Genomic DNA, 27,836 nt, shown 5'->3' with positions numbered 1-27,836 from the left:
TATGTATCTGCTAGAGCTGAGGAAGTCAGAGAGAGGGAAAGTTGATCTGTTAACAGCTTTCTCAGTTCATGTAAGAGAGCACTACTCCCAGTATGTACACATTTATACAGATTGTTCAAAAGATCCAGAATATCAGACGACTGCAGCAGCTTTTTCAGTTCCAGAAAAGAAAGTTACCACAGTAAAGCGTACAACTATCTGGGAGTGTACTCATTGGAGGTGCTGGCAGTACTCTTGGCTATGCATTTGGTAGAGGGAAATAAAACAGGAACATGTCTTGTCAGTTCCAGCTGACAAGATATTTTATTCCAAGTGTTACAGGTACATTCCAGACTCATTCAAAAAGGTATTTCAATCCAGAGAATAGTTTGGAATAGGGCAGTAGAAGAGTGGCAAGAGTAGTGGAACACTGAAATAAGAGGAAGATTTCTGTATAATTTTAATAGCAAAGTCAATTCATCATTTAAAAACATGGGCAGGTCAAGAAAAGAAGAGGTCACTTTCAATAGAATAAGACTTGGTCACTCCAATCTAAATGGCGCACTAAAGATAATAGGAAAGCACCCAACTGGTTTATGTGAACAATGTCAGGTTGAGGAGTTGGTTGTACATGGAATGTAATAAGTATCAGCAAGAAAGACAACGTATACAGGAGGCTCTGAGGAGGGCTGGAATTCAGAATTTCAATATAAAAACATTAATGAACCTGTCAAGAGGAGCAGATAGTAAAACTTTCTTTGATTTCATCAAACAAACTGGACTAATGGTTAGGATTTAATCTCTGGTCCCCTCTCCGAAGCAGAAGGTGGCGGTAATGCACCTAAAACGCTGGTTGCCAACCGCCGTTAAACTCAAAAAGAAGAATACGTTTAGGATAATTTATGGTAATTAATCGTACATCCATGTAATTACTGCCCTCTAGAGGCCATTTTTGAAAAAGCAACGTGATGACGTTTCACCTGAGACGCAGCTTACGCAGTTTGCAACAACCATGCGCCAGTTTAAGCGTTGTTGTGGTCGTCTGTGTGATAAGTTAGCGTTTTACCGAGTAGTTAATGACAGTGAGGCGACTCTCTGCTAAAGTTTGAGTTTACAAAGTGACGGAGGAGGAGCGGAGGTCGGCGGTGAGTGTAGCGTCTGAGCGGACTCTCTTCCTCCTTCTGTCTAACGGCTGTGAGTGTGACGCGACAGGAGGACTGCCATGTAGTTGAGGCAGAAGAATGAGCAGTCAGCAGCCCACTCCAACAGAAGGGACAGACGACCACACGGTCCAGCAGGAAAATGAGCTAGAAGCTCTCGCGTCCATCTTTGGAGATGATTTCCAGGATCTACGGAACAAGGATCCATGGAAGGTAGCTAGAGATGTTAGCAGAGTGTGTTGTCTTTAGTGAGCTGATGATCGTAAAAGTTGAGTCATTAGTATTACCTGTAGATCATCCCCACCAATGAGGATTCGTTGACTCCATTTTCAGGTTAAAAGGCCTCCAGAGGTGCACCTCTGCCTGCGGCCCAACGGGCTGAACACTGGTGAGGAATGCTACGTGACTGTGGACTTGCAGGTCAAATGCCCACGTACATACCCAGACGTGTGAGTACTGACCCCTGACCTTTGCCATGTATTCACTATGTGGCAATCTAACTTTGTGACACTGCAGGATTTTCAGTTAGATTTTATTAGAAGAAAATACTTCCGGCAACCTTTCCTCTACATATATTCACAATATTAATAATACAAAGAAGATAAAATCAGCCGCTCAGAAGAAGTAAAATGGCACAGCTGATGTTAGAAGCACTGCCAAGTTTATTTATTTGTATTCATTCACGGTTATAATCTGAAAATAGCTTCACACTCACATGTTTTAACACAAGAAGTAATGTACCACTCAGCCTTAGAGCCTAATGTTCTCTCTTGTATGTGAAACAGAGTTGTCTTGTGACACAAGACAGATTTCAGAGGAATCTGTTAAAAAGCTGATAAAGGAAAATTAAATTACATTAAATTACATTTAGCCAATTTTAGACTTTTTTTATTCAGGCAAAGTTCTTGTACAGCTGCTCGGGTCAACATCTTGGCTGGATTAACAGGCTAGAGGGCTGCTGGACAGTAATGTTCTTTTAAGGGCCCCTTCTGCCCCCACCTCCACCCCTCTCACTGTCTGTTATCAGCCTTGTCCGCTGTCTACATTTCCATATTACCTGGTCCTTCCAGTGCCCACCAATTACAGTGTGCCTCATATCATACAAGTTAGAAATCTTTTAATTTTCAGAATGTTCGAGATTTGTTAGAGATTTTGTAAAAAACATGCTTGGACACATTATATTCAGTATAGTTTTAAGGAAATGGGACAACGACCTGTTGCATATTTCTCTACTTGCAAAACTGTGGCTTTTAACATTCCAGGGCAACTGCCCCACATGCCTGATGGTAATCCAGGCACAATCAGTACAAAAGATCCAGTGTGTTGTTGTAAAAGTCATCTCAGTGTTTACTAGTGATGATGTTAACTTGTGTCTTTGGGCACCAACAGGCCTCCGGAGCTGGAGCTAAAGAATGCCAAAGGTCTATCAAATGAAAACCTCCAGCACCTTCAGAGTGAACTCACCAAGCTAGCAGCAATACGATGTGGGGAGGTGAGGACACACGCACACACACACAGGCACACACACCCTTGTACTTCAATCTTTATGAGGACTGTCATTGACATAATGCATTCCCAAGCCCCTTACTCTAACCTTAACCATCACAACTAAATGCCTAACTCTAACCCTCACCCTAACCATAACCAAATTCTAACCTAAAACCAAGTAACCAAATACAAGTATATATGCTAACTTTTTAACCTACCTACCTGTCCACCTAGGTGATGATATACGAGCTGGCAGTCTATATCCAGGGCTTCCTGAGTGAGCACAACAAGCCTCCATCACGCTCCTTCCATGAGGAGATGCTGAAGAACCAGCGGAGACAGCAGGAGAAACGAGCCCAGGAGGAGCAGCAGAGGATGGACCAGCGGCGCAAGCAGGAGGAGGAGATGGTTAGGAAGAGAGACAAAGAGCCATTCATGCTGGATTAGTTTCATCTGGGGTTTTGCGCTCATGTTATTTCTAAGCGATTTGTCCAGCACATTCACAAATCTTGAATTTCCACTTGTGGGAGCAATAATGTTGATACCATACTTTAAATAAGAAGCAGAAAACCCATCAGCTAATTAATAAATGATAGATTTAGATATAGCCAAGTCATCAAAAATTCTACACTTTATTGTAACTGACCTAACTGGATTGTTTTTGCATACTTATGGGTTTGGGAAATGATAGAGGATGGTTTTTTTAACTTGCCTAACCTCTACATACCCAGGATATGACAAACTATGCACCCTGTTAGTATTTCCTTAAATAACTAAACTCCCAACAACTGACAGAAGCGCTAGTTGAATGGGATGTTGACTGAGGTATTTTGCTTTCTTGTAGGAAAAACAGATTATGGCTGAAATTCAAAGAAGAGAGGAGGAGAAACGAGAGGAAAAGAGAAGAAAGGAGATCGCCAAACAGGTGTCTGCGCTGTTTCTACTTATCTCCAAAGAAAAGCACTGTTTATAATATATCGCCTGCAGAAGAATCACAGGAAGAAAAATGGTGTTGTAATTGACTTTTTGCGTGGTGTTATATTCACAGGAGCGACTTGAGAGTATGGGGCAGCCAGTCCCTGCTAACTCCTCCCTGTTAGGGAAGAGCCCACCCAGCCCGGGTGGAACTGCTTCTGAACTGATAGAAGCCAAGAAAGCAGTCGGTAACCGTCGGCGGACTACCTCAAATACACGCCACAGGTATGCAGCAAACCAGCTGACCACATTTACATATACAGTAAAATGCTTCTCATTAAAGAAATATTGTCAGGATGCTTAGAGTTGAATCTGTTTTCCCAGGCGTGAAACAGTTAATGAAGACAACCATCGCTTGCAAGAGCTTCTTCACTTCAACAGCAGCACTTTTGGAGAACTTGTTGTCCACAGAGGGAAACGCTTAGGTGAGAGCTGTCTTGAGACGATGCAGCTAGTCTGGTGCAAAAGTCACTTAATCCACTCTAGTAACCTGTTTGTGCATTTGCGTCTGTGGTCATGATTCTGACAGGTGTAAGCGAGAGGCTCGGCCGGAACGTTTATTATGGATTTGAGGCACACTCAGGAGACTTTACTGTGATCTATGAGTGGTCGCTGCGCTGGAACAAGAAGATGGGCAAGTTCTTCACCACCCAGGAGAAAGGAAAGATTGAGAACTGCAAAAAGCAGGCAAGTAGAAAAGGAAGCAGTTATTTTCACTAAGCATTTTGTGGTTAAATAATATATTTGGCTGTTTTTAAGAGCAGGAAAATCTGAAAAATACTTCTTAAAGCTAAACCCTATATACTTGCTTAAACATCACAAATTACTACTTGCACATGAATTCCTGTGTAGATCCACGGGGCAGAACATGAGTTAAACTCCCTCCTGCGGCTGGATCACCCAAACCTGGTGCACTACATGGCGCTGAGCTCCACTGAGAAGGAGGACTGCCTCGCGGTTAACCTGCTGGTGGAGCATGTGGCCGGCATCAACTTGAACCAAAGCCTAATCACCCACAGCCCGGTCCCTCTGGATAAACTGTGCCATTACACCTCTCAGCTGCTGGCTGCTCTCGACTACCTTCACTCCAACTCTGTGGTCCACAAACAGATGGGGGCCTCCAGCGTGCTGGTGGACTCGGAGGGCAATGTTCGATTGACTGATTACAGCTTATCAAAGAGGTTCGCTGATATCTTCAAAGAAGACGTTTTTGAGCAAGCCCACGTGCGTTTCTCAGAGGACACAGCGATGCCAACGAAAACGGGCAAAAAAGGGGATGTGTGGAACTTGGGGCTGATGCTGCTGGCTCTGAGTCAGGGGAAGGAGGTGAAGGAGTATCCAGTGACAGTGCCAGCCAGCCTGCCTGCTGACTTCCAGGATTTCCTCCACAAGTATGTATGGATGGATACCTCACCAGCTTCTTAAAGGAGTATGGCATTGTTTCAACCCATTTACTGTAAATCATGTTCTGCATAGTTTACATTAGTGCTGACCATTTTCCAAAGCTTACTGCAGTGTTGTAGATTTCTGTTTTCTTCCTGGGAACCATTTCCATTCATCTCACTACACTGCCAACATTTCTACTGCTTTTATTGTGAGAGTCATGTTATGCGGTAATGCAAATGTACATGCAGATTGATTTTAAAAAGTCTCGATGACAAAAGCAGATATAATATTCATTGAAATAGTGATGCAACTAATGATTATTTTCATTATTGATTACATAAAACATCAGAAAACAGTTAATAATGTCCATCATAATATTCCAGAGTCTGAAGTGACGTCATCAAATGTCTTGTTTTGTCCAACCATCAGTCCAAAACCCAAAAATATTAAATTTGCTATAATGTAAGACCAAGACAAGCAGCAAATTCTCAAATTTAAAAAAAAACTGGAACCATCACGTTTGGCATTTTTGCTTGAAAAACGACTAAATGACTGAAACAATTGTTAGTTTTCTTTCGACTGACTAATTTCAGTCGATTAATTGACTAATCGTTGCAGCTCTACACTGAAAGATGTAATGCCTGAAACTCAAGTTTCATGTCTGTGGATTTTCATACCGTACAGAAAGGGAGGGAAACCAGTGCCTGCCTGGAAGGGAGGAAAACACATTCAAACCTCTGAAACGCTGCTGAGGACTGTCTTGGAAAATGGTTAGCAAGTAATGTGAAGCATATGTGATTTATTGGAAATATGCTAAAACATGCAAAAGCACTGGTTTGTTCCTTTTTAGGTCATGACGTTTTAGTCTATTTGCTTTGCTGTCTGTTGTTTTCAGATTAAGTTGTTTTATACGAGTGTAATAGAGACTAACTTGGTGGGTTCATTTAGATTACTCAGACCTTTTCCTTGTTTTTGATATGTCCGCTTTGTGTTGTCAGCTGACCACCAGCACATTGTGGATTAATACACTAGACTAGATTGTTCTAGCTCATCGCCGGAGATTACTGTGCAGTTGAACCATCTATTAGACTGTATGTGTCTTTGTCAGGTGTCTGTGCCTGAATGATGCTGAACGCTGGACAACCCAGCAGCTTTTGGACCACTCTTTCCTCAAGCCTCCATCACCTAAAAACCTGCCACAGTACCATGATGCCAGCCCAGAAGGTGATAGACACATCCATATACTGCGTAAATGAGATGGACAAAATATTAGAAACACCTTTTGAAAATTCAGTACAACAAAACTACTAAGTACAACCTTAGTATCCTAAAATTGAGTCAACAAACAAACAATTAAGTTAGAGGTTTCTACAGGAAAAACTGAGCCGTATAACTGTGGTAGTATTTATTATGGCTACAACTAATGATTATTTTAATTATCGGTTCATCTGTCAGTTAATTTTTTCAATTAATCATTTAGTCTATAAAATGTCTGAAAGTAGTGAATAAGCAAGGTGACATCTTCAAATTTCTTATTTTGTCAAAAAAAGTGAAAGATATTCAATAATATTTCCAAGCAGCAAATACTCACATTTGAGAAGGTGGAAGTAGGGTAAGTTTGGCATTTCTGCTTGCAGACTCATTTTATGTTTATCGATTAATTGACAAATTTTTTCTGCACTAGTATTTATTGCTAGGTTTTTGTATTGTACCACATTACATTGTACCAGTATTTCCATTTTTCTGGTCACTAAGTGTACATAGTGTAAAGGAGAGGGAGCTGATCCCACCCCCAAATTTGTGATGTCATACTGTTGTGCATCTAACTGACAAAACAATAAGAAATGGATAAATGAGAAATTTCAACTCTGACAACACAATCCAATAGTTGGTCACGTTTTTTGTCATCTCAGATCTCGCAGTGGACTTTCCATCACCAGTCATCCCACAGAGCCACATCCTCAATGCTCCATTCAGCACCGGGGTGCAGAGGCAGTTTTCTCGCTACTTCAATGAGTTTGAGGAACTCCAGCTTCTTGGAAAGGGAGCCTTTGGTGCTGTAATTAAGGTAGGCTCTTTTTTTTTTTTTTTTACACACTAGCTTTATTGGGAGAGGACATTACACTGGCAAGAAAACTGGTTGTGATTTCTTTGTGTCTCTTCCACGTTCCCTCCCTGGCACCTCCAGGTTCAGAATAAACTAGACGGTTGCTACTACGCCGTGAAGCGCATCCAGGTCAACCCAGCCAGTAAACAGTTCAGACGGATCAAAGGCGAGGTGACACTGCTCTCACGCCTTAACCATGAGAATATCGTCCGCTACTACAATGCGTGGATCGAGCGGCATGAGACGTCCTCGGCAGGGGTGCTGAGCAACACTGACAGCTCTGAGCCTTGGAGCTCCGCCGACAAGCCTCCTCAGTGCAAAGAGCCTCTGCAGCGCCTCAATGAGCTGGGCCTCCCTGATGACGTGGAGGACATTGCACCGCCTCCGGCCCTGTCAAGCTCGGTGGAGTGGTCCACCTCCATCGAGAGATCCTCCAGCACCAAACTCAGCAGACACCAGTCAAGTGATGAGGAGGACGACGATGATGATGACGACGAAGAAGATGTGTTTGGTGCTTCTTTTTTGTAAGTGTTTGGCAGTAAATCCAGCAAGACTTTCTCTTGCACAAACTCTTGATATATCACTGTTTGTTTGTTTTTTGTTGTTTGTTTTATCTTTAGGCCATCCGATAGTGACTCAAGAAGTGACATCATCTTTGACAATGGTGATGAAAGCACAGACGAGATCTCACTGGTTTGAATTTTTACACTTCATTATTTATTCAATTGTTTGTCTGTGTCAGGCACAGTGCAACAAACAGATGGTGTTTCCTCTCGCAGGTTGAGCCAAACAAAAGGCCAGTGATCAACACAACGGAGAGCACAGACTCAGACCAACCTCTCCTTATAGCACATCGCTTGTACATACAAGTAAGCTTCACCCCCATGCTCTATTTTTACCACTAGAGGTCTCTGTCTTACACCTAATGCATGTTTTTCTGTTCCTGACAGATGGAATACTGTGAAAAGAGCACTTTAAGGGACACAATAGATCAAGGCCTGCACCAGGACCAGAATCGGTTATGGAGACTCTTCAGGGAAATACTGGATGGCCTTGCTTACATTCACCAGCAGGTGTTTATCTGTGTGTGTTTATGTGTTTGAGTTTCCACTCTACTTTGAGAGTGTCCCATAACAGCAAGGATCACATTTAGAAATCCAATGTTAGCCATGTTGTTTTCATACTATAATATTTATTGATTTTTTTTGTACGGTAATAGCAATAACCTTATCAACAAGATGTCATGTTTTCAGTTACCCATGAGCGAGCAGATCTCCTCATCCATCCTCCTCTCTTTAAGGGCATGATTCACAGGGACTTGAAGCCTGTCAACATCTTCCTTGACTCGCAGGACCACGTGAAGATTGGAGACTTTGGCTTGGCTACAGACCATCCCGCTAATGTGGTAAGCTGTTAACAGCTTCACCCTGCTGACAGGCTATACTGTGAAGTTAATGAGAAGGACTTTATGTTGTTAAATATTGAAACTGTAGCTGTGTCTCATTGCTTAGCTTAATAGTTAAATTGTAGCTTTTGCATCTATGGAGATACTGTTTATCTCTCTCAGGCTGCAGGTAAATATGAAGTGGAGGAGAGCAGCTCAGCAGTGATGACCAAACCAGACCCAACAGGTGCAGAGAGTTTGAAAACATTCACACGGTGTAACTCGTGTTTTGTCTGATGTGCATGTTCTTCCCTGACACTCTGTTGCTATTGCATCGCTGTTCTGCAGGTAACATGACCGGCATGGTTGGTACTGCCCTCTACGTCAGTCCAGAGGTTCAAGGAAACACCAAAGCCACCTACAACCAAGTAAGATTTCAGACTTTTATTCAAATCTAAATATAGTTTAAGCTTGTGCATTTGTCTCCATGTGACTTTTTGTCCCTGTCAACAGCCCTTTTTGTCAACATCATTTGAAACCCCAAGTTTGCTGTGCTCCTGTAGTACAAGAGTTCCACCACTGAGTTTCTGATTGTCTGGTATTCATTTACTCTTTCTGTCCTCAGAAAGTGGACCTGTTTAGCCTGGGTATCATCCTTTTTGAGATGTCCTACCGGCCCATGACCACGGGGGCCGAGCGCATCTCTGTCCTGAGCCAGTTACGTGTGGTACGTCCATGTTCAGGACTGAGTGATCCATGTAGGTAATTTGGGCTGCGTGGGGCTTTGAAACTGGCTTTTTAGTAACCTCTTTTCATGCTGCAGGAGCCCATCATGTTCCCTGAGGACTTTACTGCATATGAGCAAGGAACACAGGTGAGGACGCTGTAGCACAGCATTTGATATGAATCTTTCTCCTCTGTGTTCTAAAATCCCAGTCTAACAACAGAACGTCTCTCTGTGTCTCTTCTTTGTGTCTGTCAGAGGAAAGTGATTGAGTGGCTGTTGAACCACGACCCGGCACTGCGGCCCACTACGCAGGAGCTGCTGAAGAGCGAACTGCTTCCTCCACCACAGATGGAGGAGTCAGAGCTGCATGAGGTGCTGCAGCACACCATGGCCAATATCAACGGCAAGGCATACCGCACCATGGTGGGCCAGCTATTCGCCCAGAACACCTCTCCGGTCATGGATTACACCTATGACATAGACCTGCACAAGGTATGGCTACTGCTTGAGTTGACCTTGTTTTATATTTCTTGTTTTCCTGTACCAGTTCTCTGCTGTCTCTACAAAGGACTGGTACAAGTGTTTACATTTATTTAAATAATACATGTGTGGTATGTAAGGTACTAAAAACTTAATTATTGACAATTGTGGCCTGTTGATTGTTGTTACAAAACAAATATATTAATATTTTCTTTGTAGGAAAAATAATAGACATTTTACACAAGACCAGAGGGAAGGTTTTGGATATGAGGTGAAAAGTGTAAAGCCATGGTAAAAAGGCAGTTTATGTCCTTTGCAAGTAGTTCCTTTCTCTACCTGAAGATGTCACTGCAGACATATGAATGGCTGCACCAACCACTCCGTGCCACTTCACTCATCTGGTCCATATAACCGACCAGCAGAAGGTCTGTTAGTGCTTAATCGATGTCTCCTGATCCCTAACAGAGGCTGTTTGTTTGGTCCTCCTCCAGGGCAGCTTCAGCTTCAACACTACCAAATTGCAGCAGTATGTGCATGAAACAATCACCAGGATCTTCAAGAAGCATGGTGAGTACACTTCGCTTGTTTGGTGCATGAGTGTGCGCGTGAACATGAGCCTTTGTTTACTCTCCACTGCAAACCACTTGGACTCCTGACCCGCTGTAAGCCCATTTTAGGGATCCCAACATCTGCTCCAGTGAGCAGCGGCTAAACAATAAGTGCACTGTTGGGGAGCGCAGATTCCGTGCAGGTGCTAGTGTTATTTTTTTGTGCACACTGCTGATGATGTCCAGCTGTACTTATTTGTTTATGCTCAGTTTGTATTTACTCACATGCATCAGCTTATTTGGGCGAGGGTTAATTTATGTTAATTTATGCAGATGTTGCAGTAATACGTGATGTTTGTTTTCAGGTGCGGTGCGTCTCCAGACACCGCTGCTCCTCCCCAGAAACAGGAAGTTGTATGATGGCAGCGAGCTGGCCTGCTTCATGGACCACAGCGGAATGCTGGTTACTCTGCCCTATGACCTTCGCGTGAGCTTAACACACACACACACATCACACACACGCAGGTGTGCTTGTCCGCGCTCACACACCAACACTAATTATACAACTATTTGCATCAGCACATGCAAACACACACACATAGTGTGAGGCTGCAATCAGCAGCCGCCTTAAGATCCTGCTACCTCAGGAAACCCTGAGGACTAAATGGTTGTTTCCACACTGTGATTGATTACAGCCTGGTATGCACTGACTTCACTGTCATTATACAAATGCACCCAATGTCTCAACTCTCTGTTTACTTTAGATGGCCTTTGCAAGATTCATCGCTCGCAATAATATAACACATCTGAAGAGGTAAAGTGAAATGATTTAACATACTTTCATGCTAGTAATCCTTTGTTATACTAATAAGTTTTCAGCAAACAAGTTAGAGTTAGTCAAGCCAAGTTTATTTGTTTTAAGTTATTATTTATAACTTATAAATCGACTGTCTCTTATGCTAGGAAACTGTGTTTTCAGCTGTGCATAAAGTTTCTTTTTTTCATTTTACTTAAAAGGTCTTTTACCTTTTTGTAGTTACAAGTTTATTATAAGTGTGATATACTCAATGTCATCTAACAATATTATCTGATTAAAAATACAATGAAAGATCATTGTATTTTTATTAGATAATATTATGTCAGATCACCACCAAGTAAATCAGTTTTGCTCATTCTGCCTTATCACCAGTAGACCTGCTGCTTTAGAGTTCACAGTGACATTCTGAGATTCTGTGTTTCTTTCTCAAGGTATAGCATCGAACGCGTATTCCGGCCCAGGAAGCTGGATCGCGCGCACCCAAGGGAGCTTCTGGAGTGTGCCTTTGACATCATCACACCTGTCACTAACAGCCTGCTTCCTGATGCCGAGACCATTTACACCATCTCTGAAATAGTCCAGGAATTCCCTGTTCTTCAGGTTATACACATTAACTCTCTGTACTTTAAATGATCCAGTGAGCTAACAGTTTGTGCTGTGCTGCCTCGTCTTGATTGACATTCAGCCAGAGCAGTTTATTGATGGGCTGGATGCATCATTGTTCTTTATTTTCCTACGGATGCCATCATCACAACTAGTCCTGTTATTGTTTTTTCCCTTTTTACTTCCCCCTCACATTCCTAGCATACCAAAGTATGTGTAAGCCTGACAGATTTACACTGAACTTATTATTTACATAATAAATCTGTTATGCACAGCTCTGTCCACTTCCTTTCCTGCCAACCCTGTACAATCCATTTCCTGTCCACACATCCCAGTGCTGCGTCAGTCTCCAGTCGCAGCTCTCCTTGCATGTTTCACAAGCACAATCAACCCAGGACCTGGCCTCTGGTTCATCCCTCATAGATCCTGTTTCTGATCCTCTCCACCACCCTGCTCTCTGTGTGAAAGCTTTTAAGAATATGTGAGTCAGACAAAATGAGAGGGCAGCTGGACACAATGGTCATTATTCACAGAGGTGCTCATTCTACAGTAGTGCTCTTGCTTTTGACTGTAATTGCAGCTGAGAGGGTTAAAGGTGTGTTTGGGTGTGTTTTGTGACCGCAGGAAAGGAACTATAACATTTACCTGAACCACACCAGCTTGTTGAAGGCCATCCTGCTCCACAGCGGAGTCCCTGAGGACAAACTGAGCCAGGCCTCCAACATACTGTGTGACGCCATGGTTAGTGCAGGTCACACATGCATCACAGATGTTATCTACATTGCGCGTCTATTGCTGATACGCTGGTATGAACATATATAGTAGTGTTCTTCCAAAATATAGCAGTATTTCTATGGCCCCTTTTTCTGTATTTACTCTAGAGCGAAAAGCTGACCAAACGTGAGGTGGAGGCAAAGTTCTGCAACTTTTCACTGTCAACCAACACTGTAAGTGTCCACCGGTTGCACAAACCTTCTGTACAAATAATCAGTCCTGCAGCAGCTAACTTGTTCTCGCTCGTAAACTTTGAGATCCCTCCTCTGTTGTGTCCAGTTGCAGACGCTGTACAAGTACATAGAACAGAAGGGGGATCTGGAGGACCTGGCACCCCTGCTGACATCACTCACCAAACAGAAGACCGCCGTCACCCAGCTGGCCAAGCAGGGCCTCAAGGACCTGGAGGAGCTCACAGTGCTGCTGCGTAGACTGGGAGTTAAACTGCAGGTGATTTGGATTCTGGGTAAATGAATGTTAAAAGAAGAGCCACTGTGTATGTTTTGTCCCCTTTTTAATGCAAATGCATCCTCTCTATAGGTGGTGGTTAATTTAGGCTTAGTCTACAAGGTGCAACATCACTCTGGGGTCATCTTCCAGTTTGTGGCTTTCATCAGGAAACGCAAGCGGACTGTTCCGGATATATTGGCCGCTGGAGGACGCTATGACCACTTGGTAGGTTTTGCTGCTATTCATCCACATTCCACATGTTTACTTTGTCTTGACTCTGCAGCTATTATTTGAAAAAATGTGGCCAAAAGTTTTTATTCCACACATGCGTGTGTGTGTGTGTGAACCATATTTTTTCCATCTCAGAAATAGCTCTTCTGTCTGTATTTCATTAATTCCATATGATGCAGTGTTGGTGATGCAGTCTACGTGGTATCTTTATGTGGTTTCCTCTCTGTGCTGCTAGATCCTGGAGTTTCGAGGGCCAGCTTCCACAGTGCCGGTGCCCTCTGCAGTGGGGGCCAGTGTGGCCCTGGACAAAGTCTGTGCTGCCATAGCCAACATGGAGGAGCCAGTGAGAGAGAGACACACACACACACACACACACACACACACACAGGGATCTGACATTCCTAATTATTGTAATGAAGGAGCAGCAGACAGAGCTAGATATTTAATGATGCCTTAATACAGCAGGCGGCCGCCACACAGCCACTTTTAGAAACATGTTAATAACTATCATCACTGCCATGACTCTTGACGCCGTAGAGTTACTTTTGGAGGTGCATCATTTTCTATATTTCAGATTCAAAATGTGAAATGCCCAGAAACTGCATGTAAGTCTGAAGACAGAGAAAATGACTCATTTATTACAAACAAGTTATTTTACTACAGTTCACGGCATCTTTCAGTATTTGACAGTTTTTTACATTCTCTGTTTTTTCTCTACATCAGCCATCAGTGAGCTCTTGCGATGTGCTGGTGGTCCCAGTGGGACATTCTTCAATGTCCAGAGCCATCAATGTTGTCCAGAAGCTGTGGAGCACCGGCGTCTCTGCAGACATCGCCTATGACGTCTCACAGGTTAGCGGCATGTCCGATATCAAGCCAATTTTAAATCAAAGGTGCTCTGTGGAGTTTTCTTTTAAATCAACAGTTATCTATACTTTCTGTGTTATTCACCACAATGCGAGTATCCTTGAGGTCTTACAAAAGTGCTGAATGCATTTCCCTCCATCGATGTTTGCTTGCTAGCAGTCTTCTGCTTCCCTGTCTTTGCTGGTGCATTGCTGCATTTCTTGGCGCATTACTGCCACCTGTAGATCAGTGGAATAGTGTGAAACCATTGGCAAAATTGTGTATCCTGTCAACCACGTGTGCGAGCGTGTGCACATACAAACATTGCACCATAACGCTTCTTGTGGTTGAAAACTCCACACATCCATTTTGAAGTTGTTTCAATGAAATGACTGTCATGACATTTCTTTTACGTTATTTGAAATTCATCATGAGAACCGAATACGCGATAAAGTCGTCTTGTGTGTTTTTAATGTATTTTCAAGAAAAAAACATTTCTGATTGGCCAAAAGATGGTTCTGGATTTGTGGTGGAGAAAGAATAATTGAAAATATCGAGAAGTGCAGATAATCAACGTGTGTGTGTATATAAGCAATAATGCAGTAAAAATGCGTAATGACTACTTAAAACCTAGAACCTAAAACCTAGAACCTTAAGGTCCAAGCCTAAATATATCTCAGCTAAAGGAAGCAGAGTCCTTTTCTCAGTAAGTCACTCCCTTACTGCTGCTTCCGGACCTGCGAAAGGAAGAAATCTGCAGAGAGGACGTAGGTAGAGCAGCACTGTACTTGTAGTAGTTCAAGCAGAAGGATTTCATTGAGTTTGTGTTCATATACTTATAATTATGTAACTGATCCCTCATGTTCGTTGTATGTCTAAACTCAACCCCCCCATCCTTCTTGTCCTGTAGTAACTTCATCCTGCCTAGAGAGGGCAACACCTTCCGTTCTTGAGGAAAATTCCCCTCATCTGTCAGCAACAGACTTATCGTGACAGTATCAGAAATAGTAAACATCAAAGAATAAGCTGCACTTTGTGGTTTTGTATGAATGGGGCTTACTGGCCATAGTGGGACAATATGACGTGGAGTCATTTCTGCAGTAATTGACACAGTCATCTGTTAGACAAGCTTCCAATAAAGTTTTTTGCTTCTCTCTTGTTAGGGAAACTTGCACTGTGATTGGAGAACAGCCAAGCTGAGATCAATCCCTTCAAAGTGAAGTTATTTATCTTCTGGTCCAAAACTCCTGATGCCATTACTCTGTCACATTCTTCATGTTTATGTGACAAACTGATCCTAGCCTTGTGTTTGTGTGTTGGTGTAAACGCCCTCCCTGGCATATTGCTGTTTTCCTTTTTTTCCCCTCCTTTACTCTTTATGATCTATTGTTGTTTTAGCTTTCCACTTCTGCAGTGGATAAGCGTTTGCTTTATAGTCTTCATTGTCTTTTGTACTGGCACAGGACAGAAGTGATTGGCCACCTTCAGAGTCCTTAGTAGTAATTAGGAAAGGTTGGGTTTGGCTGAAAAGAAGCAGCACTATCTCCAAATTGTCAACAGTGTGTGTGTGTGATTATGTATGCAGGCGGTGCCTTGACCAGTGGCGAGATGGTGAAAACACCTTGTTCGGACCTCCTCACCCATCACTCCCCCTCGCTAGACTTTTGTTAACACCTTTCACATGCTTGCCTCTTAACTGGCCTGAATCTACAGCTTTAATTCATCCTCAGGAGACGGTTCCACTCTTTTAGCTTTTATTATCCAAATATGGCAAACCCCTTCCACATGCGGCCAGTTTAGGCATATGGCCCAGAGCTGCTCCAGGCAATGGCTTACCTTTGACTTAATTTGTTCTGTCAATGAGAAATTTGCAAGAAAAGAGGAAGTCTTAGTACTTATATGATGACGAGACGAAGTGACACATGCACACACACTTGTGGTACACAGAAGTCGTCTAACAGAGCAGCCAGAAGAAACTCTCTGGCTAAAGTTGATGAGAATAAATTGGGCTGACACAAACATACATACATACACACTGTCAGGGTTGAATGCATTACCTGAATACCCGTTGGTTTTGGTCGTGAGTCCCGGCTCAGTGCACACTCTTCTCGTTCCAAGCAAAACTCTACTGACTGACTGCCACTTTAGAAGTGTTCCCCAGTGTTTCCCCCAGAATTAGCTCTCAAGATTTTCCAACCTTATTGCTCTAGCCGAGTGAAATCTCAGCCATGCCCTTTCCTTTCTCTTTCAGCACCAACATCAGCCTCAGTGTGAAATGGGCAGCTGCGGTGCTTTAATTATAAAATTCCTGTAATGTTGTCAAACTTTCTTATGAATCGTTTAATAATTAATGGAAGAAAACGCTCTGTATAATTTGCATGAGGGAAGCAACCTTTCAGCAGTCTGCAGTTTTCAGAAATTCAGTTCTGAGCCGGGTTCAGTAAACAACTCCCTCTTCACTCAACCCACACAGGCCCTCTGGCCAGCATCCTCAAGCCCCAACAGTGAAACATGGGGAAATCATCAAGCCAGTGCAACAAGAAATCTAGCGGTGAATGGTTCAAGTGTGCAGTATGTTGTGAAAATTAATATTCTTAGAAGCACTCCTAGTTAAGCTGAGTTGCACCCTCACATTGTTTGTGTGTGTGAGTAATTCAGCCTTTTGCCATTTTGTGTGTTTAGTCTCAGGAGACGTTGTTGGAGCACTGCAGGCTCGCCGGCATCAACTGCATTGCGCTGGTCTCTGACAAGGAGGGAAACTATGTGAAGGTAAACCAGCCTTATAGTGCAGCAAAGTATTGTGCAGTGCTTTCCAATCTTATCTAGAAATCCACTGGTACCTGAAGTCTAATTTGCATACACTATACATTTTGAGAAGGCAATGTCTTTTTTTCCTTGAAAAGTCCTTGCATATTGGGGTGCATTCCAAACTGTTTTGATACGAGAGAATTATGGGGAGGTTGTATACAGCAGCACATGTTAAAATAATTTTCTGTCTTCAGGTCAAATCCTTTGAGAAGGACAGACAGTCTGAGAAGCGGATTCCTGAGTTGGACTTGGTGGACCACATCATTCAGAAATGTCGGACCAAATTCTTTGATGAAAGAAACATCAAGTAAAGAAATTTGGGTTTAAGTGCTGCTCAGATGTCTGAATGATGTAAAAGGGTTGTTCTTATATAAGGTTGTCCTTGTGCCCCTGCAGAGAAATCTCTGAATGCATGTCTCTTCAGAACCCTAAAGGATTACTGCTCAACACCACAGGTACTGTGTTCAGTCTAGTCTGATTACCACTTACTCTTACTCTACAGTCAGCCTCTATATACAGCTCAAACTGTATATTTATGACCTTAAAGTCTTACTGCAGCGTGAAACAGTCACACCTCTGTTTTCATACAGTTGACTCCTCCCAAGAGCTGCGTGCAATAAAAGTGTCAAATTATGAAACTGAATATTGTGATCAATGTGTGATCTGACTGATCCTAGTGTTGCATTTTCACTTCTGGCATTTAACTGATTTGTTACCCAGTGACAATTAGTGCAATATAAGGTCATTTTATACCGCTTCTGGCGTGCACACAGGTAGCCAACATATTGTCTCAATTAAATTGAATAACAGTTAAACAGAGGCAGTTTTCACTGTTGTCTCATTGGAATGTGTAAATGTGAAATTAAAGTGTGATTTAACTGCTGGATATTAGAAAAGTAAAAAGCCTTATACTTGGATAAAATGTGGAAATGGTCTTTTTTCCATCTCCAGGTTCTTCAGAACAGCATGGGAGCAGCGGCGTCATGAACATGAATGTGAACGTCATCAGCCCGGAAAAAGTTTCCAGCAGTGCTAGACGACGCTATGAGACTCAGGTTTGTGATGAATACACACACACACACACACACACACACACACACACACACACACACACACACACACACACACACACACACACACACACACAGATGGAACTTTGTGCCCTCTGTCATGAACAAGAGAAATGGAATCAAACTATTTAGGCTTTCACTTTTCTCAATCTCACACACACGTCTTTCTGTCTAATTATTTTGTCCTGTTACCATTTATACATCCTTTCACTTCCAAACTCCATGCATAATAACTTGGGATATCAAAAACACTTGTTCAACCTGCAGCTTTCAGCCTTGCTCACGGTCAAGTGTAAACCTCCTATTGGCATTCTGCTTCTTCTGCTCTCCTTTCTTTTCTTCTTTATTGTTTTTTTTAAACAACCACAAGAGGTTAAACTAACAAGCTACATCCTGATAATGGAAGACTTTGACAGAAAATTGAATCCTCAATAACATTTACCTGTAGTGTGTTGAGCCTACAGGCCCACCTGTTCTGATTAGCTTTTTTTCATTACTGAAATCAATGATTGGATGCTGCCACATATTCTGATATGATTATCCAAAATTAGTCCCAACTGTTTGCCATTCATAGGCCTTTTCCACCAACATAGAACCGGCTCCGTTTCGGTTTGCCCACCTAATTTTGAACTGTTTCGAGCATTTTGACCCAAAATGAAATTGGTTTGGAACCCGAAAAGTTGGTTCCAGCTGTAAGCAAAAAATAGCAGGTTTTCCCCGTGAACCGAAGTGGCTGTGTCAGATTCTACAGGTCATTGTGCATTGTGCAATGCCCTCTGTTGATGATGCATCCTTGATTACAATGGTTCCGCTCAGAACTGGTGGAAACTCGGGCTGGTTCGCTAGATAGCACCAAGCTTCCAAGAATTTTTAGGAACCGGTTCAAGAACCAAAGCTAATTTGGTGGAAAAACACACAGATCAACACACAATCAGAAAACACTGCCTTACGTTTACCCATTTACCCACACCAAAAGTAAATGGTTTTTTTTCTCCTTACAATGAAATTAGTAGTACTCTCATTTTGCACTAGTACTTTATATCATATTATCATTAACCGGTAAACCCACTTTGTACTTCACAATTAATTTATTTTCTGGCCTGTATTATAGTGTATTATATTTTGCTTTGCTTAGTACTTCTATTCCTGTGTGCACTGACGTGATAGTGAGCTGCTGTAACAAAAGAGTTTCCCCTCGGGGATCAATAAAGTATTTCTGATTCTGATTTTGAGAGGCATTGTTTGCTTATAAAATGATTGCATGTCAAGTTGAAATTTTGTTTCTTTCCTGCTGGTTCATTTTGATCATGGGAACAACTATTATTTTCTTCCACCCTTTTCCATTTCTTTCTTTCTTAATTTGTTTCTCTCTCTTTCTCTTTCGCTTTCTCTTTCAGATCCAAACCAGATTACAGAATCTTGGTAGCAATTTGCAGAACAAGAGCAATGACATTGAGGTTCTGGCAGTAAGTAATTTGTTTATTTATCTCCCAATCCTAGCTCCCCTTTTCTGCTCTCCCATGTTATCTCTTGAATTCATGTGTGAAATCACAGAGCGAGGAAAGTGCTTTTGATAACTAAAACAGCAAACATCACTGGGAGCTGCCCTTTTATAGTGATTTGCCTTGTACTAAATCCCTTGCTGGAGGTAAGATGGCTGTGAATCCATTCCAGTCACTACAGAACAATGAACACTAAACAGAAGGCAGCAAGCATGTCATTTCAGGGGATGTAAATGGCTGCCATATTGAGTTTATTTGTGGTTGCGTTTTAGATTTATGGCCAAATATTCTCAAAGTAAATCAGCACTTGTCTTATTTCCCATGTCTCCGCATAGTCCAGATACATTTGTCATCCCTGTTTGGGTCTGGATTGCATCAGTGGCACAACAGTAAATACAAGTTATTGAAACATAACAGGCATAATCACCTTGATTCTGGTGGCACAGGCCTACGAGTCTTCATTGTTGCATGTCAGCAGCCTGCTTGTCTATTAGTCAGACTGGAACACAACAGTATTCATTTTCCAATGATAACCCTGGAGGCCATTAGCCCCTTCCTGTAAAAGGGACATGGAGTGCTTTCAGGCCTGGCGAGAGCATTGTGAAAGTGGAATTATGAGTAATTTACTGATGGTAGAGTGGACTGGATTATCTTGTGTTTAAAGAATTATGCAACCTATTGGACTGCGGGTGCAACGGTTGATATTTATTTAGCTTGATTATAAATATAGTATTTGACAGCATAAGTGGCCACTTCCAATCAAAACATGTAATATGTTGTGTCCTGTACATTTTTGGAACAACAATGAGATAAGGCTCCATTGTGTTTTTGTGTAACCCTGCTTGTTTTGCATCCCACAGGTAGACCTGCAGAAGGAAACGCTGGTCAACTTCCTGTCTCTGGAGGTTGGTTCCATACTGGCTTCATCAAAACCGTTGCAGAGTTAATAAAAGGCTACATCCCCATGAAGGGTGGGAGGGAAGGGGAAGTGGAAAGAACGGCCAATAGAGGTCAAGATCTGAGACAGGAAGAGGGGATCCCGTCTCCTTCCTTACAGTCCTGTCTGATGAGGAGTGGAGTGAGGGAACACCCCTGCCTTTTTTTACAGCCAGGGAGATCTGAGTCTAACTTGCACTCCTTTAACAAGGCTCACACATGGGACAGACACATACTACAGTTAACAAAACACATACTTGAGAGGTGTTAATATTCACATTCCAAACTCCTGACCAAGGCTGCACTCATAAAAACCCTGGTTCCTAAGAGCTGTACTTTAATTACATTGTGCTAAGAAACATGAAGAAAGCTGAAAAATGCTCTTAACACCACTGCTACATAAGCAAAAGGATCCACTCCATAAATGAATGGGCCACCTATACAGTCAGCCCCTCACAGCACGTGTCAAAGATGGGCTATTTCCCATTTTGTTGCTTTAACCCCTGCTCTTTCTCTTTCTTTCCAGTTTGATAGCGAAGAGCTGTTCAACAGCAGCGTGAAGACTCTGCTGTCTCGTCTCCCCAAGCAGCGCTACCTAAAATCCATCTGCGATGAGATCCACCATTTCAAAATTACGAAAAGGTGCGTTGGGGGCCTTTGCACGCTTGTGTAGTCCTGTACTGTTGAATTCCTTGTGTTGTTATCGTCAAAGCAAAACAAGCTACCCAGCAGATAAAGTATATAAAGTAGTTAAAATAAAATAAAAAGCCCCACCTTTACCAGCTTCATCATTAAAGTGATGTACACATTAATACATCAGTAAATATAATCCAGTAATATAATGTATATTATTCTGAAATGGGCTATTCTGCATAATGAGTACTTTTACTTTTGGTACTTTAAGTGTATTCTGATGCTAATACTTTTGTACTAAAATTAAATGCATGACTTTTGCTTGTAACAGAGCATTTCTACACTGTGGTATTGCTACTTTTACTTAAGTACAAGATCTGAATACCACAGCCATGCCAGTGCCCCTGTGAGGCACAGCTTTGAGCTAAATTCAAATTTCAGCATGCTAACATGCTCTTAATGACAACATTAACATTTAGATCTTTATCAATGCTAACATGCTGATGTTTAGCAGTTCACCATGTTCACCGTCTTAGTTTGATGTGTTAGCATGCTAACATTTGCTGTGGTCACAAAACAGAATATTGGACAAATTGACATTTTGACCTGATGATGGTGTCGGATAAAAAGTCAGAAGATCACCAAAGTTATCACAATTCACCCTTAGGAGTACATGAAACCAAATTTGATTGCAATCCATTGTCGAGACATTTCATTCCAAACCACAAATGTCGAGCTCATGGTCGCGCTACTGGAAAGTCAGTGAACGCAAACATTTTGTGCCAATCTATCTAGTAGATGTTGCGATCATTCACTGAATATGTGAAAACTTTGACCTCATGGTTTTGCTAGATGACCATGGATATCTGTACCAAACTTCATGGCAATCCTATCCATCCAGTAGTTGTCGAGACATATCACCAAAAAACAAAAATGTTACCCTGCTGGTGGCGCTAGTGGTGAAGTCAGAAATCACGGCAATCCATCGAACAGAGGCAAAGTGGTGGACCGACTGATCAACATTACTATCTCTACAATCATGCTGCTTGCATGGATAAAAATCTGTAACCAAATTAGCTCTGTGTGCTTTTACAAGCTACTGTCATTAATTAGATTATGTAGAGTGCAGAGAGAGAGCAGAAACTGTGAATACTTGGTGTTTGCTGTGATGATGCAGCAGAATTTTCAACAGTCTCAATTGGAGAGCCAGTCACGTCCAATGAATCAGCTGTCATATCACAGCCTCTGACCACACCACTCTCCTCTCCACTGTACCAGATTTTAATAAATGAAAGCAATTATTTGAATAATTAAATAATACCTAAATGAATGTGGAAAAATCTGGTAATTACAAATGATTTTAAGGAATGCAGAAGATTTGAATAAGAGAAGGGACAAGAATCAAAAGTTGCCACTTCTAAAACACTGTCAAAACTTTTTAGTTTTAAAACGCCATTCCTTGTCTTTAGTGTCAAAATGTTTTTTATTTCAAAATTTCCCCCCTCAAAAGTAAAGAAAGCGCAGGAACTTGATACTGTATAGACATTTTCTGAACAAACAATCGTAGACGTCTTGTCTCAGCAGAAGCTGTTGTCGAAGATGAACCAGAGACCCCACGGCCTCGCCTCTCTGCTCACCCCCACGTTTCCATCCACTACTGACTTGTTATTTGTATTAAAAGGAAAACTGAGGAAAACAGTGGAATACATTAAAGACCACTTAAAAAGGGCAAAAAAGGCAGACTTCTTTTTACGGGGCAGCTGCCACACCAAAGCGCCGACCAAGCCCACACACTCCAGGTGTAACAGTGACAGTCAGTCCTTCAAAGGGAGCTGTTAGACAGATAACTACTGCCTTGCAGAACATCAAATCCTCAGCTGATCCCATTTCCTGAGGTGAAATCTGGAGAAGGATTAGCCTTGTTTGGTCTTCTGATGTCTGTCTCTTAACACCCAAGTTGATTGCAGCACAGGGGGGCGGGTTAACTTCATCCATTATCGTGGTTGTGGATAGGGGGTTAATATTCCTAAAATTCCCAGCAGAACATTTCAAAGCCCAGGCTAAATCCTCAGTGCTTGAGCTCCTAGTGTTGTGCTGCTTGTGAATGTCCATAGAGAGCAGCTCTGTGAGGGATTCAGCGGATTTTCTCTTTCTCTCATGAATGAGATGGTAACAAAAAAAAAATCAAAGCTTCTCTTTCTGGCTTCCCGTCCGCCTCTCCCGAGCAGTTGGTTTTAATTTCCTGTCTCTGCTGTGTGTTTGATTTGCCATTTAGGGGGGGAAAGTCTGCTGATAAATGAGTGTCACAGAGGCAACAATGGATATATTCAGCATATGTTTGTTTAGTTGTTTTCATCGAATGCGGGGCACAGGCAACTGAGGCCAGATGAGTGGGCTAAAGGGCTTATGCAGTCACCTGGCTGCAGCAAGACCATAAACTAAACTTATCCCAAGGGCATCGCAGTCACTGATCTTTCTATTCAGCCAAAACTGCTCTGGGCAAGACCTGTATGTACGACCCGTATGTCCAATGCTGTTTTAACAAGTTAACAGCCATGCTAGCAGCTCTGTGAGGCTGTACTTAGGCACAGTGGTGCTTTGAGCTAACATTTGCTAATTAGCACTAAACACAAAGTACAGCTGAGGCTGATGGGAATGTTTGTTTAGCAGGTATTTAGTCATAAACCAAAGTATAGCACAGATTGAAATTTTGACCTGATGATGGCACTAAATGAAAAGTTAAGACGTTCATTTCTCCACTGAGTAATGGGACTTTCTTACCCTGGACATGGACTCTTGGCAGGGTTGAATCTTGTGTTATTTCAACAGGACTGACCTCTTAAACTAGAGAAATCTTGGAAATCGTCCCAGCTGAATTTCATTATCCTGATTTTGAGATGTCCTGTTTGGAAGTTCTCCATAATGTTTCTTCTGTTCTGAATATTCTTTTGAATCTTGAATCTAAATAACAGAGATGTTGTCCTCTTGCAGGGTGGCTGTGGTGGTCTTGTACAGCTACAAGGATGACTACTACAAGATCCTTCTCTGAAAACCAAGGGGTTCCACTGGCCTGGGAGAAGTCCCCATTTGCTTGAGGCTCAGGCTCCCAGAGACTATTTTCATCCTGGGACCTACAGAATCAGCTTGAAGATCGACAGATTCATATCTTTTCCGTTTGGAAAGCCAGAGCTGTGAATAAGTTGTTTTTTGTTGTTTTTTTGTTTTTTTTTAAACCATGTTGAATGGTAATTCAGCTATTTGATCCAAAATCCATATCTTTCCCAAAACCTTCCAGTGTTTTTGTAGTCTCTCAGACAATCGTGGACAAGAGGTTCACTGGACTTTATTGCCTTAATAGAACTATAGAAGTTGAAAGAGAGAGGGCTTTTTACTTAAGATTAGGTGTCATGAATGCAACAATTTTGCATTTCTAATTATGAACGGGATGGATGTAGGAATAAATCGCTTTTTTTCCCACATGGAGCTGTGATTTTGTGTCTGTTGTGTACATGAGTATAACACAGCCATTTGCAGCCTGAGGGCCCTGGTGATTAACAATCTGTATATTGAGTATTACCTCATAAGCTAATGCTTATCCTTATTGTAACTGATACTTATGAATCCAGTTATTGCTCAGTTGAGACAGAAATTGGGAATGTTTGGGGAGTTAAATATATCAGTCCAATAGTGCTGCTTTTGATAGTCTGAAGGCTTTGTGTTGCAGAATTTGACGTTTTCAAGGCTGGGAAACTGACCCTAATGTTTGCTTTATTGATCCTTCCGGATAAGCTTCATCACCTTGAAGTTTATGTGCTAGCTTTGAGGGACAAGTCAAAACAACAGCCCAGTCTACACTGAGGATTATCCAGGTTTCCAGGTCTAGCCTGCATGTCTTTGTGTTTTTCAGTGTTTTATTAGCCCACTGGCTAGATGAGGTCTACTTGCTCTTTGCTAGTACTTAAATCTCAGAGGACTCCCCCTTCAAAAACAACCTACCACTACTAAACACATCTGCAAGTGCTACTGAGATAAGAGAACAACCATAGTAAGCAAGTGAAAATGATCAGACTTAAAGCAACTAAGAGAAGACAAATTGGAACAGAACTCCAGGACCAGATGTGCATCAGCCTGCAAATCTGCGAGTGAAGTAAAAACCACTAACAGATACCATCTTGGATGATATCACTGCACTTTAGGGAATTGCTCCAGCTCAGTTTAAGTATCAGTGCGGGCCACTTTGGTTCACACATTTATTTTTCAAAATAAGTGTAAATGTTACAGTTCATCATCTAGGAAACATATTTACAGGGTTTGCAACAGTGAAATAAATAATGTTGTATAGAATATAGCAGATAGAAATGGTAAATAGTCAATAGACAATGTACAGCAGCTTTGGCTACCAAAAGTTTATTTTTCAAAAAAACCCTCAAACTATAGTATTAATAAATAAAGCTATGTGAAAAAATAAATAAGATACTCTTCTGTCCTACTAATTTAAACTACTTTTTTTTTTTTTTTTTACACATAGAAGAACAAAGAATTGCGTAAGCTTTTACAGTCGCCTCTTCATTTTAAAGCACATGGTCATGATTCAAACAGACACAAATCTACTGAGTTACTAAAACACTTCAATATAAATTGGTCTCCAACCAATTTTGGCATCAGAATGGTCTTTGTATTGAGAAATTGGCAATGGATTGAGAACTCTGATCCAAAACCTTTTAACTATGAAACTCCAGTTTGTTTCGTAATGCTTCTCAGATTCTATCCTTCCCCATGTTGATCAGATTGGTACGGAGCCTCTAGCTGCAACAGCGTGTTCACTTGAGTGGTTTAACATCTCCGTGTGCTTAATATGCCTATCAAATCCCTGATTAGGGCCTTTTATCCCTCCAAGAATCCTGCAGTGAGCGTTCTAAAAAACAGTGGCTCCAAAGAAAAGTGCTATGTCTCTTTAGCATGCTCTGATGTTGTAATGTGTACCATTATGTACAGTTACTAGCAAGCTCCTCTTACACTCTTAACATCTCCACATCACGTAATTCACTTGTATATGAAGAGCTGATGAGAACCATCAGTGATTCTGTACAACACAACCGTTCATCTTAACATTGGGTGAATATATTACTGTTTTTAGATTCCTTGATATGGGCTAAGACAGCTATTAAATGAAAACAAGATATTGACAAAGAAAATGCATTAAGGCTATAGAATTGAGGCTTTAAAATTAATCATTACTATCGCTAACATTCGGTGTGAACAGTAGCTCCACGCACGCACACACACACACACACAGCTGTGAATGAAGTTATGAAGTGAAGCATGGTATCAAAGACATTCCTCATAGGTCCAGATGAAGTGTCTGGTACCATTTTGTCTCCTCTGCAGTCGATAAAATGACATTCTTCCTGGATGAACATCACTCCACTTCAACGCTGCGATTTTTGAGATGAAGAAGTGCGACTGATGGGCTGGTTCGTTCTGGAAGAGCTGAGGTCAGACGAGGCTGAGTGGAAAGACGAAGACTATTGGCTACTGTATTGCGGACAAGTTCAGAGGGGGAATTCACATATTTAATTTCGTAGAATTGCGGTTTGGTGTCGGGGTTTTCTGAATGGAATGGCTCGGGTCATTTGACGGTAGAAACGAGGCTATTATTTGGAAAGCGTGTCCTTCCTGAACTTGATCGGGGGAATGTTTAGACTGGCATTTTCAAAATGTTTTCAATCTGGCCCCACGGAGACACCCTTAATAAAAATGAGAGGTGGCCAAGAACAACAGTACAACAAGTACAAATACTGTAGAAATATACAAAAACTAAGATGGAAACCACACATTCTAAAGCAGGGGTTTGGATCTGGGGGTTGATTTTTTTTTATGATTTGGCTGCTGAACCCAATTTGATCCAACTGGATTATCAGTTCCTTTGGCCTCCCTGCGGATGAAAAAGATTACATCCATGAAGCACTGCTGAACTCGGGGGGGGCAGCATCCTCTACACCCCCTTTAACCTACAGCCCAAACCCTGTCCTAAAGCTTTTTATACTCCTCTTACTGCCTCAAAGTTCCAGTTTCAAAGGAGGCAATAATAAGCAATAACAATGTTCACAGTCAAAGTCTGATTCTGACAGAGGAGCCACTCTGGCTGCCGCCTGCTCTGTTTTAAAGCAGAGCCTAGAGTGTCCTTTATATGTCCACCCGTCCATCCACATCCCAGCATCTCACTCCACCCAAAGATCCAAACAGAAAGAGTACGGCCACATAATGAAAGAAACGAGGTTGCTTGCTTTGTCTCTTGTAGAGCATCCTCAGTTTTACCGTCACACACAGAGAAGGGTGGGAACAAGGCGGCTGTGTGTGTGTGCACTGTTGCACTAATCACCTTGGATACAGCAGTAAGAGAGAGTGGGAGGTGCCGGACAGCTCTGATCTTCTGGGTTTTGAGTGGTGTTTTTTTTTTTTAGCGTGGTGTCCAGTCGTTGCCCATGCTCAGCTTGGCCCTGGGGATGGTCATCTTGTCCACACAGGGGGAGCTCATTTCTGGAGAGAAATGGATGATGCCGCAGTCGTTCTTCACGTTCTGAAATTTGTTCTCCTTGGAGGGCTCCATGTAGACCACTGAGTTCTTGTTTACATGCTTCTTTAGGATCACCGTCTAAGCAGGAAAAGGAAGAAGAACAGAATCCCTTGTTAACAGATTGAAGCCATAATTCAGGTCTTGACAGCTAGTAGGTGATGAAAGCTTACCAATTTATGTTAGCTTGCACATTTTTGTTCTAAAACAGATGGCTTCTGATAATACTCTCTGACCAATTCAGATTTTCTGACACTACAAGCTCACTTCCTGGTAAAGCTGTAGATTTTATGATGGATGTGACCTTGTTCCAGTTGAAAGTGCAGGGCAAGGGGAAACAACATTAATCCTAATGTCA

The 27,836-nt window shown here is 42.0% G+C and overlaps 2 protein-coding genes across 5 annotated transcripts in view; one reads left to right on the top strand and one right to left on the bottom strand.

The window, feature by feature from the left end:
* Positions 1-894: 894 nt before the first annotated feature.
* On the top strand, positions 895-24,383 carry eif2ak4 (eukaryotic translation initiation factor 2 alpha kinase 4). Of its 2 annotated transcripts, XM_044165742.1 has the most exons (40): positions 895-1,352; positions 1,473-1,588; positions 2,529-2,631; positions 2,862-3,035; positions 3,472-3,552; positions 3,676-3,827; positions 3,927-4,027; positions 4,132-4,289; positions 4,455-4,993; positions 6,097-6,212; positions 6,902-7,056; positions 7,177-7,619; positions 7,716-7,788; positions 7,875-7,964; positions 8,046-8,168; positions 8,396-8,500; positions 8,663-8,726; positions 8,828-8,907; positions 9,105-9,206; positions 9,303-9,353; positions 9,462-9,698; positions 10,178-10,253; positions 10,600-10,721; positions 10,999-11,048; positions 11,483-11,651; positions 12,279-12,395; positions 12,536-12,601; positions 12,708-12,878; positions 12,969-13,103; positions 13,345-13,452; positions 13,833-13,961; positions 16,429-16,506; positions 16,638-16,724; positions 16,958-17,070; positions 17,160-17,218; positions 17,715-17,818; positions 19,231-19,299; positions 20,196-20,240; positions 20,798-20,913; positions 23,896-24,383. In XM_044165742.1, exons 1-40 carry the CDS (start codon positions 1,221-1,223, stop codon positions 23,951-23,953), a joined length of 5,067 nt encoding a protein of 1,688 aa, XP_044021677.1. In that variant the 5' UTR covers positions 895-1,220; the 3' UTR covers positions 23,954-24,383. The 2 variants fall into 2 exon arrangements, with proteins under 2 accessions (XP_044021677.1, XP_044021678.1); XM_044165743.1 differs by lacking the exon at positions 16,429-16,506 and having other exon boundaries at positions 902-1,352.
* Positions 24,104-27,836, bottom strand: part of crim1 (cysteine rich transmembrane BMP regulator 1 (chordin-like)) — a 33,472-nt gene continuing 29,739 nt past the window's right edge. For all 3 annotated transcript variants that reach the window (XM_044165745.1, XM_044165744.1, XM_044165746.1), the window contains one exon: positions 24,104-27,559. In XM_044165745.1, coding sequence (XP_044021680.1) covers positions 27,365-27,559 — 195 coding nt within the window. In that variant the 3' untranslated portion in view covers positions 24,104-27,364. The remainder of the gene's footprint in view (positions 27,560-27,836) is intronic.

This window comes from Siniperca chuatsi, linkage group LG15 (genome assembly GCF_020085105.1).
Source record: "Siniperca chuatsi isolate FFG_IHB_CAS linkage group LG15, ASM2008510v1, whole genome shotgun sequence".
In the NCBI taxonomy this organism is placed as follows: Eukaryota; Metazoa; Chordata; class Actinopteri; order Centrarchiformes; family Sinipercidae; genus Siniperca; species Siniperca chuatsi.
This window is presented reverse-complemented; position numbering and strand designations above follow the sequence as displayed.